The sequence below is a fragment of the Mobula birostris genome, chromosome 6 (genome assembly GCF_030028105.1).
Source record: "Mobula birostris isolate sMobBir1 chromosome 6, sMobBir1.hap1, whole genome shotgun sequence".
NCBI lineage: Eukaryota > Metazoa > Chordata > Chondrichthyes > Myliobatiformes > Myliobatidae > Mobula > Mobula birostris.
The window spans coordinates 48,068,981-48,083,590 of record NC_092375.1 but is presented as its reverse complement, the minus strand read 5'-3'; the positions used below and the strand labels follow the sequence as shown (position 1 = coordinate 48,083,590).

The following is a 14,610-nucleotide window of genomic DNA, read 5'->3' as shown; positions in this document are numbered from 1 at the left end:
GGCTGTAACTTCTCCCTCTTGAAAATGTCTACCTGTAGGAATTGAACTAAGTGTTGACTTGGATTGGAACAATTGGCTTATGCTAGTCATCAGTCCTTGGTGGTTGCAGGCTGTCACTTGCAGTAAATTGAACTCTTCCAGGAGGAGATAAAGGTCCAGCTGTTTGATGATCTGCTAAATGAACTTGTTCCTCCGGGAGTGCCAGGCTGCAACTGGTTGATGTGACGACACCAAGGATATCTGTCCACAATAATGTAGCACTTTTCCCATTCATTTGACAACCTGATCTGGTACTGCGGGGTCTTGACCATTGTGGTACTATCTGTCCCACGTCGCAGTTCTGGACTTGAATGACTTCGTCCATCAACCAAAGTCTGTGTGGGTCCGTTTGTGCACCTGTCCATCTGCTGTCATGGATGTTTGGTGCAGCATTGCATCCAACACTGCAAAAGCTGGAGGCTTCCCCTCAAGGTGTGGATGTGGTGTAATTCAATAATGTAGTAACGTGTTGAGAGCCTTGACCAATGCTATTTCTCCTCATGAAGTGACTGTCTGAAGGTGTACATAAACCTCTCTGCTTGGCTGTTGGATTGGATGATGAGGGGGAGGGTGGGTAGCGCTGGGGATAAGGGTGAGCGGATGTGGATAATTCTGCTGTTCTGGCAGAATGCTGTGAAGTGAATTGGGTGTAGGAGTTGTTGAATGGTAGCCGTTGTCATTGTTGACTTCATAGATAATACCTAATCATTTGGATTAGGTCCAAATCATTTGGCTGGTGAAGTCAATGTATACTTGACTCTAAGGTTTGCTAGCCTGATGCTATGGGTGTGGATCAGCTGTACTTGGATTCTTTGCTGCCTTAGAGCACCGAGTACACTGATTGCATACGGATGTGATACCTTTGTCTGTGTCTGGCCAGTACTCAAAACTTCTTGCCAGAGCTTTCATTCGATTGGTGCCTGGGTGACCATGTTTTTAGTTGTTTCTGTATTTTTGGTCGACGTGTTTGTGGAATCACTATTCTGTCTCCAAACATTAGGCAGCATTTCACAGTTGTGAGCGATGTATGATGTTGCTTAAAGGGGATGACATCTTCCTCAACCTTGACTAGTCATCTGTCAAAGAGTTATCTGGAGATAGGGTGAACAAGAGGATCTGCAGCCATTTCTCCTGTGATCTTGTTGACTGACTGGAAGACCTTCAGCAGCATCCGATGCAGCCTGGTAGACTTCGCAATCAACTAAAATTACAGCCGTGACTGCATCTTCATTTTCATCATCTGTTGATTCTGAAGTCTGAAATTGACATCTGCCTGACTAAGTTCCTGTGTTGATGTATACTTGATTTCAGAAATCATAGCCCACCTTTGTAGGCGGTTAGCTGTATATGCCAGGATGCAGTTCTTAGAACCGATGATAGACAACAGTGGCTTGTAATCAGTAAGGAAAGTAAGGCATTTGCCATAAAGCATCTTGTGGAATTTCTTCACAGCAAGGATGATTCCCAAGGCTTCCTTTGTGATTTGTCCATAGTTCCTTTTTGTTCTGGTTAGTGATCTGGCTGCATGCATGTCAGCTTTTTCGGAACCATCAGTGAGGATGTGTGATATGCTAGCTTTGAATGGTAACTCTGGGTTGAAGTGCATCAAGAGAAGGTCAGATGACAGCACATTCTTCAGCTGATCAAAAGTCGCTTGGCATTGTTTGGACGATGGCACCCTTGTTGGAACAGGGCTTTGAGTGACTCCCTCAGCCAGTGATCATACCCAAAAATGATCATAAAGTGCTGACTTATGATAGTGGAGGCATCTTTAGGATAGCAATGATATTTTTGGGATCTGGGTGATGACTATGCTCATCTATGATGAATCCCAGATATTTGATTAAAGATAATAGAGGGCTGTATTTTGATGCCCAAAGTCTTGTGTTCAAATTGTGGCATAGTTCTGTCTGGTCCAAGCCCATTACAATGATGCTGTCGAGGTAAGTGGCAGCACCATCAATACCACTCAGCATGATGTCCATAAGCTGTTGGAAAATTAAAGGAGCTGCCCTTACCCCAAACGGCAGAAGGAGGAAGGATAACAACCCTATATGTGCTGTAATGGTGAGAAGCTCCTGTGAATTTTCCGCCACTTCTACCTGGAGGTAGGCTTCAGCCAGGTCCAACTTTGCTAACTAGCAACCATGGTTCAACTTTGTGAAGAGATCTGCCAGTGCTGGTAATGGGTACCGGTGCGTCTCCAGAGTTGCATTGAGACCAGTTGAGAAGTCTGTTCACAACCTCACTGTACCTTTTGGCTTTCTTGATGATGTCTGTTAGAGCTGCTCAACATATGAGTAGCTTTGATCACAACAGCTTGTTGCAGGTGATCAAGCTCTTGCTCCACAATTGGTAAGGCTGCATATGGTGTCAACCTTTTGGGACAGAAGACTGGCTTCGTGACTGGATGGAGATGGAGTCCTACTTGCAGTTTGGTGCAGCAACCTGAGCCTCCTTGAAACAATGCTGTGTAGCATTGTTGCAGTTGTTGTATGGTCTCATTTACTGATGGCATGGCATCGATTTGAACAGCCATTGTCTTTGTACAGACCTCATCCAGAGATCACGCTTGTCCATCCAGTCAACGCCAAGGACGTTCAGATCTTACTGGTCCGTTAGGCAACACACACTGTTGACTTGATAACTGTTAAGCTTCACCATGCAGTGCAGTTCACCAGTCAGCTGGAGGGTTCCACCCGATGCACTCACCATTTGCAGTCTGCATCGGCAGGTGATTCAAGTCCGCAAATAAAAATCAGATATTGAACTGTGATTCAGCCATGTTACCCATATCGAACTTTTCACATTGACGACTGATGACACCAGTGTATGTGATGAAGTCATTGGCGTCATGTTTAGTGAGCTTTAGGCAATGGTAGTGAACAGTGAAGAGAGACTGCTCTTCGTGCTGTAAACTTAACTCCCGAAGTGGCATCAGATTGGAAGTTGGTAATGGAAGCAACAGCTGATTCATTTGATGTTCAGTGTTTGATACTGACATCATTGTATTCACTGGTAATCTAAGGCAACACACACAAATGCTGAAGGTCAGGCAGCATCCATGGAAATGAACTAACAGTTGACATTTTGAGCCGGAAAGGACTGGAAACGAAAAGAAAGCTGCCAGAATAGAAAGGTGGGAGAAGGGGAAGGAGGATAGCTGGAAAGTAGTAGCTGAAGCCAGGTAGGTGGGAAAAGTAAAGGGCTGGAGAAGAAGGATCTGATAAGAAAGTAGAGTGAAACATGGGGAAGGGGAAAGAGGAGGGGCACCTAGGGAGGTGATAGGCAAGTGAGAGGAGATGGGTCAGATTGGGGAATAGAAGAGGGGATGGGGAGGGAGAAATTTAAGGAGAAATTTATATTCATGCCACTGGGTTGGAGACTACCCAGAATGAATACAAGGTGTTCCTCCTCCACCCTGAGAGTGGTCTCATTTTGACACAAGAGGAGGCAATGGACTGGAATGGAAATGAGAATTAAAATGTTGGGCCACTGGGAAGTTCTGATTATGGTGGTTGGAGCCGAGGTGCTTGATGAAGCGGCCCCCGCCCCCAATATGTGACTGTTCTCACCAGTGTAGAGGAAGCTGCATCAGGAGCACTGGATGCAATAGACAATCCCACCAGATTTGCAGATGAAGTGTTGCCTCACCTGGAAGGACTTTTTGAGACCCTGAACAGAGGTGAGGGAGGAGGTGAATGGGCACGTGTAGCACTTAGGTTGCTTGCTGGGATAAATGCTGGGAGGGAGAATAGTAGGATTAGACAAGAAAATAATGGAAGGAATGATCCCTGTGGAAAGCGGAGAGTGAGGGATGGTGGCGGTAAAGATGTGTTTAGTGGTAAGAGTTGGCAGAAGTCAAGATATCTAACTTCTGCTGGGCTGCCTTAAATTGAGCTTGCTGCTGTTGTAGAATGACACTCTATTCTATGTTGTAGAATTATGCTAAGTATTCTGCTGAAATTGCCATGTGGATATAGCACAACACCAAGTCGCCAATTTGTGTTTTTTCGCCTATAACTCCTGGTGAGACCTGAAACCAAGAGAGAGAACAAAGTTGGAACTTGAAATAAACCTTTATTTCAGTGCAACCACAATATTTCAGAACTCAAAATGACATTCCTAAGCACGGCTATTTTAAATGGTTTACTTAATGTTAGAAACATCAATAGGAATATGACCAATTAGTGAAAGTCAGCCTGGGATTATTCGTCAACTGACCAATGGGTGTTTGTTATTTCTGGCTCGCCATAACATTTACCAGTGTTGTGCAGCTACAACATGAACTGCTCACTCTTCAAACAAGCTTGCTAGCGCTTGATTGACATGGAGCTTCTTAGGCAGGCCTTTTAATGGAACTTACACTGAATAAGAGCATAGCTGAGAAAAGTTATCATGGTTTCCACAGAAGCAGCATGTACCTTTTCAAAAAAGCAACTTGGCAGTCTGCTTTGCCCTCCTTTAAAATGCATTGACATTTTGTCCACCAAGACTAAAATAGAGCATTGTATTCCTTCCAAGTGCTACCATTCCTCTTGAGCACCCCCTGATCATGGAATCCATGTGCTCTCCTCTCCCCCACTTGAACCCTTTTCCTTACAAGATCTTACTCATTCTGAGGCCTTGTACCACTTAGTAATCCTGGAGAATTGAAAAATCTTGGTGGAGTCTGGATCAGTAAAAGGAAAGGCTACCTTTCAAAAGTATGTGTATACCACCATATGCTACCCTGCGATTCGCTTTCTTGCAGACATTCTGAGACCTTGTACCACTGAGTAATCCTGGACAATACTCAAGGTGAGGCCTAACCAGTGCCTTATAAAGCCTCAGCATCACATCCTTGCTTTCGTATTCTGGACCTCTTGAAATGAATGCTAACATGGCATTTGCCTTCCTCACCACTGACTCAACCTGCAAGTTGACCTTTAGGGCAGTGGTCCCCAACCACCGGGCCACGAGTATGTACTACCAGGCTGTGAGGAAACAATATGATTTGGCGATATGAACCGATATGAGTCAGCTGAACTTTTCCTCATCCCCTGTCACGTCCACTGTTGAACTTGAATGCACGCGAGGTCTGCAAGAATATTGTCAATATTAAACCGGTCTGTGGTGTGCAAAAGGTTGGGGACCCCTGGTTTAGGATGTTCTGCACAAGGACTCCCAAGTGCCTCTGCATCTCAGATTCCTGAATTTTCTCCCTGTTTAGAAAATAGTCTGCACATTTATTTCTGCTACCAAAGTGCATAACCATGCATTTTCCAACATGGTATTTCATTTGCCACTTTCTTGCCCATTCTCCTAATCTAAGTCCTTCTATATCCCACCTGTTTCCTCAACACTACCTGCCCCTCCACCCAGTGATGTACTGCGCTGTGTCCACTATTTTTTATGTTACCTTTTTCTTTCAGGCAAAGAGATTAAGCTGGTAAGCTGCTGGTTAAAAGGTGGCTCAGGATATCTGGTCAGTTATCTTTGCTTGCCTTCTGTGTAATGGTTCATTTCTCTGTTTACAGCATATCAAAATGCTAAATGAAGATCTGACAGTAGAATTAAAAATAGTTGATCCCATTCCTCTTTCATTCAGATTTGAAAAGCTGTTCATAAATTGTATGTTCTCCCCATGGCCGTGTGGATTGCCTCTAGGTGCTTTGGTTTTCTCCCACATTCCAAAGATGTATGGGTTAGTAGGTTAATTGGATGCATGATGTAATTGTGCAGCTCAGGTTCGTTATACTGGAATAGCCTGTTACTGTGCTGTATCCCTTAATAAATAAACATTGGCTGATGAATTTCCTAGCATCTAATTTATTTGTGAAAGTGATTAATAGTATTTCAATGCTGCTGCATTGATTGTTGACCTTTGTGAAGGCAGGGTATTGGCAGTGGGATTGACAGTCTACAAGGACAAAGCAATCAACAATTTTTGCTCCAAGAGGAATTTTGAAAGTAAGTGAGAAGGAGGGACTGTTAATTTTGCCAGCCAGTCTGGCATCAGGAAAGGAAGGTAAACTGTCAGCATGTATGTGGTAACTGAGAACAAGTCCAACAGATGACATGCAAGTTTGCAAATGAACACCGGGAATGGATGATTCAGAGTCATGGAGAGATGAAACATGGAAACAAGCTCCTAATCTCACTGAGTGCATGCAAGTCAAGACTCTCCCATTTTACATTAATCCTACACGCATTCCATATTGTCAGTAACTGCCCCCTCTTTACTGCCTCTCCCTGCACACCTTCACTACTACCAGATCAGCACCACATATGAGGTGCAATTTACAGTGCCAGTTAACCTACGAGCTTTTTACTCTTTGGAATGTAGGAAGCAATAGGAACACCTGGAGGAAATCCATGGGAAGCAAGCAAACTCCATGAAGGCACACCAAATATCAAGATTGATCCACAGTGATGGTGTTGCAAGGGAGCGGCCTAACCACTGTGCCGCTCTTTTCACTGCTAATTTGAGTATTAACAAACAAAATTGTCATTGCCCTTAATAGGCTGTATATTAGTGACCCAAAGAAGGTATGGCAGAGGTTGGGGAAGAAATTTTGTAACTTAGAACTCTAGCATCTAAAGGAACAAAAAATAAAAAAGAAATAAAAGAAGTTTTTAAAAAAAATGAGAATGAAGTACAGCTGTAGGACATAATTGGAAGACAGTTTCTTGTGGTTAAGGCTGACTTCCTTCTACAATGGTTCTGTGTGTCTTTGGTTAAAGAGGTCTATATGGAATCTGTAGATTCTACCACAGGATGAACATTAGAGTTTGGGATAGGCAGTGAAATGCATCGAACCATAGAACATTACAGCACAGAAACAGGCCTTTTGGCTCTTCTTGGCTGTGCCAAACCATTTTTCTGCCGAGCCCCACTGACCTGCACCTGGACCATATCCCCCCATACACCTCTCATCCATGTTCCTGTCCAAGTTTTTCTTAAATGTTAAAAGTGAGCCCGCATTTACCATTTCATCTAGAAGTTCATTCCTCACTCCCACCACTCTGTGTGAAGAAGCCCCCCCCATGTTCCCTTTAAACTTTTCCCCCTTCACCCTTAACCCATGTCCTCTGGTTTTTTTTTCTCCCCTTGCCTCAGTGGAAAAAGCCTGCTTGCATTCACTTTATCTATACCCATCATAATTTTATATACCTCTATCAAATCTCCCCTCATTCTTCTATGCTCCAGGGAATAAAGTCCTAACCTATGCAACCTTTCTCTGTAACTCAGTTTCTCAAGTCCTGGCAACATCCTTGTAAACCTTCTCATAGTCATAGTCATACTTTATTGATCCCGAGGGAAATTGGTCTTCGTTATGGTTGCACCATAAATAATTAAATAGTAATAAAACCATAAATAATTAAATAGTAATATGTAAATTATGCCAGGAAATAGGTCCACGACCATCCTATTGCCTCAAGGTGTCTGACCCTCCAAGGGAGGAGTTGTAAAGTTTGATGGCCACAGGCAGGAATGACTTCCTATGACACTCTGTGTTGCATCTCTGTGGAATGAGTCTCTGGCTGAATGTACTCCTGTGCCCAACCAGTACATTATGTAGTGGATGTGAGACATTGTCCAAGATGGCATGCAACTTGGACGGCATCCTCTTTTCAGACATCACCGTCAGAGAGTCCAGTTCCATCCCCACAACATCACTGTCCTTACAACTGAGTTTGTTGATTCTGTTGGTGTGTGCTACCCTCAGCCTGCTGCCCCAGCACACAACAGCAAACGTGATAGCACTGGCCACCACAGACTCGTAGAACATCCTCCGCTTCGTCCGACAGATGTTAAAGGACCTCAGTCTCCTCAGGAAATAGAGACTCTTCTCTGCACTCTTTCAGCCTTATTAATATCCTTCCTGTAATTTGGTGACCAAAACTGTACACAGTACTCCAAATTGGGCCTCACCAATGCCTTATGCAACCTCACCATAACATTCCAACGTACCAAAAGCTCTCTTTAGGACCCTATCTATCTGTGATGCCACTTTTAGGAAGTTTGTATCTGTATTCCCAGATCCCTCTGTTGTACTGCACTCTTCAGTGCCCTACCATTTGCCTTGTTTGTTCTACCTTGGTTTGTCCTTCCAAAGTGCAGTACCTCACACTGTATTAAACTCCATCTGCCATTTTTCAGCCCATTTTTCCAGCTGGTCCAAATCCCTCTGCAAGCTTTGAAAACCTTCCTCACTGTCCACTACACCTACAGTCTTTGTCTCATCAGCAAATTTGCTGATCCAATTTACCACATTATCATCCAGATCATTGATATAGATGACAAATAACAATGAACCCAGCACTGATCCCTGTGGCACACCACTAGTCACAGGTCTCCACTCAGAGAAGCAATCCTCCACTACCACTCTCTGGCTTCTTCCATTGAGCCAATGTCTAATGCAATTTACTACCTCTCCATGTATACCTAGCGACTGAATCTTTCTAACTAATCTCCCACACGGGACCTTGTCAAAGGCCTTACCAAAGTCCATGTAGACAACATCCACTGCCTTCCCTTCATCCACTTTCCTGGTAACCTTCTCAAAAAACTCTAATAGGTTTGTTAAACATGACCTACCACACACAAAGCCATGTTGACTCACCCTAATAAGTCCCTGTCTATCCAAATACTTGTAGATCCTATCTCTTAGTATTCCTTCCAATAATTTACCTACCATTGACGTCAAACTTACCGGCCTATAATTTCCTGGATTACTTTTGATTTGTATGGTTTTGCATGGTTTGTATTAAATCAACAGCTCCAAGGGACAGCCTGCTAACGTCACCACACATTCCAACACCAAAATAGCATGCCCACAATGCTCAGCAAAAACAGCACAACACAACAAGTAACAAAACAAAAGCAAAACAACCTCCCGCTCCTCCCTCCCACCCTCATGTGTATTCCTTAAACCCAAAGACAGTCCATATTCTTAGGCCTCCAACGGTCCCAGATTCAGACTTGTATTTGGATGATGACATGCAGACATCGGGTTGTCGGCTACTCCAGCGGATTTGCAGATGTGGGACTCTGGCCCACAGGACTCAACTTCCTGACTTTTGATTCAATCCTTGTGCTTTGACCTTTGGTATTGTTCAAAAGACCTGCTGATCACTGAACACCAGGCCTCAAGCTCTAGACAGGGTCCCGAACATTAGGCTGTGAACTCTGGTCTCACTGATTTGCAAACCCAAGTAAGTGGTCATCAGACCATATTTCTCCCGCCTGCCAACAACTCACTGACCCTAGGGAGCTACCAGCCTTTGTCCATGCTGATCTGTTGGCTGAACATCCTAGCCCAGTCCGTGGATGTCCATGTCCACCTCGCTGTCCTTTGAATGAGGAGTGGAGACTTACGACTCTGGCTTGCCCTCTAATTCTCCATATCCTGGTTCTTTAACACCTTAACTGGACTGCTCACTCACCTCTTTGTCCCCAAAGCCATCCCCACGATCCAAAGAGAAATACTTTTAAAGAAAAAAGACAACTAAAACTGAGCCATGACCTCAACAGAGTTCATAGTTTGGCACCTCCTCAGACATCCCACCTCTCCAGGAAGTTCCGGGAGTCTCCCGCATATTGATAGTGACTCCCTGATGTCCGCAAATTATATACAATATCACGGAAATCAATTTTTTTTGAGAGAGAGTGCAAGAGCGAGAGAGAAAGCAAGCGAGAGCGAATGAGAGTGCGTGAGCAACCGAGAGAGAGAGAGACAGACAGTGCGCTATTGCAGAGCGTTCCAAAAAAAAATAAAACGTACGTCACCTCACACTACACTAAAGTGTACCCCTGCCTAATAGGGATCAAAAATAGTGACAGCGTTGCTCGCTGTACTGTTTGCAACAGTGACTTTTCTATTGCCCATGATGGGTTAGGACTGTAAAAGACATGTTAAGGTGAGTTTAACAGGTGCCATTTGTTCATTAGCATAGCTAACTTTATTTAAACTAGCTGGCCAGCTGCTAAGGAGCTACTCTATTGCAGACATCCCACCTCTCCCAGAAGTTCCGGGAGTCTCCCGCAAATTGATGGTGCTACCTCCCTGAAATGAGTTTTTGCAGCATGGGATGTCTGCCATCTTGAGATCTCAAATGTATTCTTCCACAATGTGCACTTGACCTGCATGTGATCACTCAAACTGCTCAGATCTTGCCGAGTTGCTTCTCCTCTATTTAGGGCAGTTTTGAACATAGAACTCCAATTTAACAATGAAGATTGTTTTGATTATTGTGAATAATTTGGCCAGGATCACATCTTCACGTTGTGGAATAGATGGAGCATGGTGACAGATTCTTGTGGATAAGTTTGAATAGTATCCTACATAATTCTCTATTGATGGAGTTGAAGGCTTTTGTGAGGTCAGGGAAGGCCATGTATAGTGGTAGTCCAATGTGTAGGATGATCGACTGCATTTATTGTCATTTTACTTCATGAGCCTTTTGAGCAAATTCCACAATCTACAATCGAAAATTGGTTAGGATGAGTTCTGGGATCTCTAGAAGGTAATAAAGGAACCTTTAGTGGTGTGGATTGGGAAGATGCTGCTAATGACTGAGGTCATGTGCATGCTTTCCTCTCTTCAGTTAAGAGAGATGAAGTCATGCTGTTTAATACTTAAGCTGGCATTCCGTTGCACCATACACCTTGACTTTATATTAAAGGATTTTTTTTTTCCTATCTCTAACTAAGGGACAGAAAGTAGATTGTGGAAAGGAGTTGAGAACACTTGCATCAAATAGTCTTCAGAGGATAAGGAACTCTTTAGAAGGCTGCTTCTAGTGGCACTGACTGTCTTGCTGCCTTGATACCCTTGTATTTGACTTCTAGTCATGTGGGTACTTGGATGTTTGAGCTGCTGTAAAGAATTTGAGTATTTATGGTTGCTGGGATCCCTTCCACATTTCCCATCAATCATCTGCTTTAATTTTTTTTTGTTGGACCTCGACTTGCGGATATCCATAATTCTTTTACCTTTGTTTGCTGTGATGCCTTGCATTCACAGTTTACTAGTTCCCCCATCTCCTGCTAGTAGAACAGTCCTGGGGGAGACCATGTGTTTTGGACATTCTGTGGTCATTAAGGAAATATCTGAAATCAAGAATGGGAAAGTTAAAATTAGACATTGCTTATTTGGAGTCAACATAAGTTAATTGTAGTTGACTAGAACTCTTAAAAAGAACAAAAGTTTTAGGTGACTTAAGGGCAGTAAAAGGAGCAACCACAGACACTTAAGTACGTAAATATGCAAGAGATTGGAGGTATAAGGATCATTTGCAGAAATCCTTGTGTCATTAGCTTAATTAGTTCTGCAGAACATTAAAGTTCAAAATAAGTTTATTGTCAAAGTAAACGTCTGTCACCATATAGCACCCTGAGAAAATGTGTTTTCAGTTAATCCAATAATCATAATCTAATTAATGAAGAACACCACCCATTAGGAAAGACAGCTAGTATGCAAAGGGTAACAAATTGTGCAAATTCAAAAGAAGACTGAAGTGTGTGCTGTACTGTCCTGTGTTTGAAAAGCCAAGACATTGATAAAGTATTAAGTTCCAGACCCTGTTTTGTTTCTGTTCAAGAACAAAACCCAAAAAATATTTTAACTGACTGAAACCAGAAATCATTTCTGTTTTCCGTGACAACATTTTGAACATTTTATACGTGGGCTTATGCTGTGATGGTGGAGAGTAATAAGCTTGTATGTGTACATTAAATATATTGTTGTGTTATGGGTTCATAACTATTGCATAGCAAGATTGTGCTTCATGAAAACATAACTGCAGATCTGTTTATATCATATTGCTTGTATTTCCAGAGATAGGATGTGCTGCAGTGATGTAGCCCAAAAGTGCATCTGTTCAACTATGGGCTTTCTATCTTACAATTCGTTTGTTTTTTTTAGGCTGTTCACTGCTTTGAGTCAGTGATAAAGAAGTGTGAAGGAAAAGTTGACCCTGAATTGTTTTGCCAGCTTGGTCATTTCAACCTTTTATTAGAGGACTATCCAAAAGGTAAGGTTTTTTTTGTGTACTTACATTTCTGGTGTGCTTTTTTAAAATTTCATTAAACTGCAAGCTTACAAAGAATAATGGACAACAAGTGATAGGTGCCTTGCATTCACAGTTTACTAGTTCCCCCATGATGCTATTGTCTAAAATGTCAAATGTTAGAGGGTATAATTGGATAATTTTATGTTTCTTTTTGTTTTGGAGCTTTGGTCAAAGTAAAATGATTTAAATTGGTTGAAACACAAAATTCTGGAGAAACTCAGCAGAGCAGAGAGCATCTATCGAGGAAAATGAATGGTTGATGTTTTGGGCTGAGACCCTTCATCAGATCCTATAAAGAAATGTAGAATTTGTGCGATGGGGAATGGCTGGAATGGTATGGTTCAGGTTCTTATACTAAGAAGTTAGACATTCCATTTTTATGAGAAATGTCCCAAAACAACTGCAGTAAATTTTACATTAATTTTTCAATAATTGATATACCTGTTTTGATTTGATTCTGATTTAGGGTGTTTTTACTAAAGACTTTACCATTTCAAATTTGGCCATTCCTTTTGATAGTTTAGTCATCAATTCCTCTTGCAGTGAGAACAGCCTCCTAGTATCCACTCTGTCCAGACTTAAATCTCCTCTCAACCACCTAATGAAAACAGTACCAGTCCTTCTGTTTGTAATTTAGTCCCCTGTTCCAGAATTCATTCTCAAATATCTTTATTGGATCCTTTCTAATGCCCTTACACCCTGCAAGTAGTATGGAGTAACTCTCTTACATTTATGCATTGGTTCTGCTTGGAAAACATAAAAATCATCTATCTAGGATTTTGCTTTAGCAATTATTAAAGATTTTTTTATGCCTTCAGGCATACAAAAATGATTAACTATTTTAATCCAGTACTGGGACAGAACATGATGTGAGTTCAGTATGGTTTTTCAGATATTTGGTTTGGATCATCTTTATGTGCTGACTGAATTTTCCTGATTAATGACATATAGTTGACAGAAAATAAAGTTATTTGGAGTGTTTGCCAAAATTATTTATGTAAAAAGTTTTTGTTTTAGTTATTCTTGGAGAAAGTGGAAAATAACATTCCTGCACTTATATCCTAAAAGGGCTGATTTACTAACATACCTTTAAATTTCAGTTTCGTTTTTTGTTCATAGACAAGCTGTCCTATAAAGTTTATCAATTGCTAGCTGACTGTATATCTTAATGACTTTATACCTTATTAAAATTGTCTCCTACATCAAGATCTGTTCTTTAGATTACCATGCTTGATTTCACTGGAGACTTTTTGCTGCCTTGTCCGGACTATTTCCTGAAGCCTTATTGACTCAGTTGTAGAGTTCAGACTTCATCCAGCTATTTCATTTCTTCCTGAGAGTTCCAAACTTTGGCCCTTGTTACTTTCCTTATTGGCCTCAGCCACACTTTAGACCTTCAGTTTGATTGTTCATCTCTGCATCTTGACAAAGCTTCTAGATATGTCAATATTCAATTTGGCTCAGCAATAAAGTACTTTTGCATTTCAGTGGATTTTTATTTTTTAAGGATCCTTTCTGACTCTGCTCAAGCCCTTACCCCTGTTTTCTTATGTGACTGAGGGAAAGGGATGAAAATGGATAAAGACAGTTAATGAAAGTTGGGGATTAAATTAGTAAAAAATATATTTGAGAAGACATTGGACTGACAAGATATGAGTAGTATACAATCAAAAACAGTTGCATTAAGAAGTCTTGTCAAATCAAATAATAGAAATTGTAAGGTGCAGTTTTATGATGCCTTTAGGGGTTTTTCACTGCCACTCACCTTTTTAAGTTGTGTGATTCTTGGTTTTAAACTATAAGAGGTGGTAGTTATTCGTGGAAAGGATCCTGGTGATGAGATGGATAATATCAATTCACATAATGTTTCTTATGGCATTTTAAATTCATAACTGATATTTGTTTTATCTAAACCATAAGAATACATTTTAATAACTTGCGAGTATTTCATTTTGAGCAACTGTCCAATTGTAAGAAGTAGCATGAAGCAGTCTAAATTCAGTTTATTAAATATTCAGTGTAGTGAGTTAAATGCTTAGCAGATAGATTGAAACAAAATGTAAATTAATGGACGATTTTATGGACATATTTTTAATTTAATTGCTCTGCACTGTTATTAATATTTTGAGGGAATGTGCAACTGACGAGTTATCTATCCATTTGTCATTTTTGAACATGTGTTAGTTGATGCAATCAGGTTCTCTTTCTAAAGCCACCATTCTGCTTCAATTTATATCTGCACCATGACTTACACACCTTTGTGTGATTCTGTCTGTACTCTCCTTCTACTTGTGCATTCTAATTTGTGTTATAACTTACCTATTCTTTGCCCTTAAAGGATTCCATTTGAAATCTCCAAGCGTTTTGTAATGCATCAGCAATTGCTCAAGGAAAAGTTGTGAATGTGACCCTGAGACTATGATCTTTTGATTTTCCCAGTCGTCAGTCAGTTAATGTGTTACTACAATCCAACTTCAGTTCATAATTCTTCAGTTCAAAATTCAGTTCTGT

At 41.4% G+C, this 14,610-nt stretch overlaps 1 protein-coding gene and 1 long non-coding RNA gene across 4 annotated transcripts in view; one reads left to right on the top strand and one right to left on the bottom strand.

Annotated features, from left to right (window-relative positions):
* The window catches only part of kdm6a (lysine (K)-specific demethylase 6A), a 252,209-nt gene that overhangs the window by 36,954 nt on the left and 200,645 nt on the right, over positions 1-14,610 (top strand). For both annotated transcript variants that reach the window (XM_072260435.1, XM_072260433.1), the window contains exon 3: positions 11,952-12,060. In XM_072260435.1, the coding sequence (XP_072116536.1) occupies positions 11,952-12,060 (109 nt within the window). The remainder of the gene's footprint in view (positions 1-11,951; positions 12,061-14,610) is intronic.
* Positions 602-14,577, bottom strand: LOC140199031 (uncharacterized). Of its 2 annotated transcripts, XR_011886314.1 has the most exons (4): positions 14,419-14,577; positions 13,865-13,929; positions 11,021-11,137; positions 602-4,075 (listed from the first exon to the last, which is right to left on the bottom strand). It is a non-coding gene; the product is annotated as an uncharacterized lncRNA (long non-coding RNA). The 2 variants fall into 2 exon arrangements; XR_011886315.1 differs by lacking the exon at positions 13,865-13,929.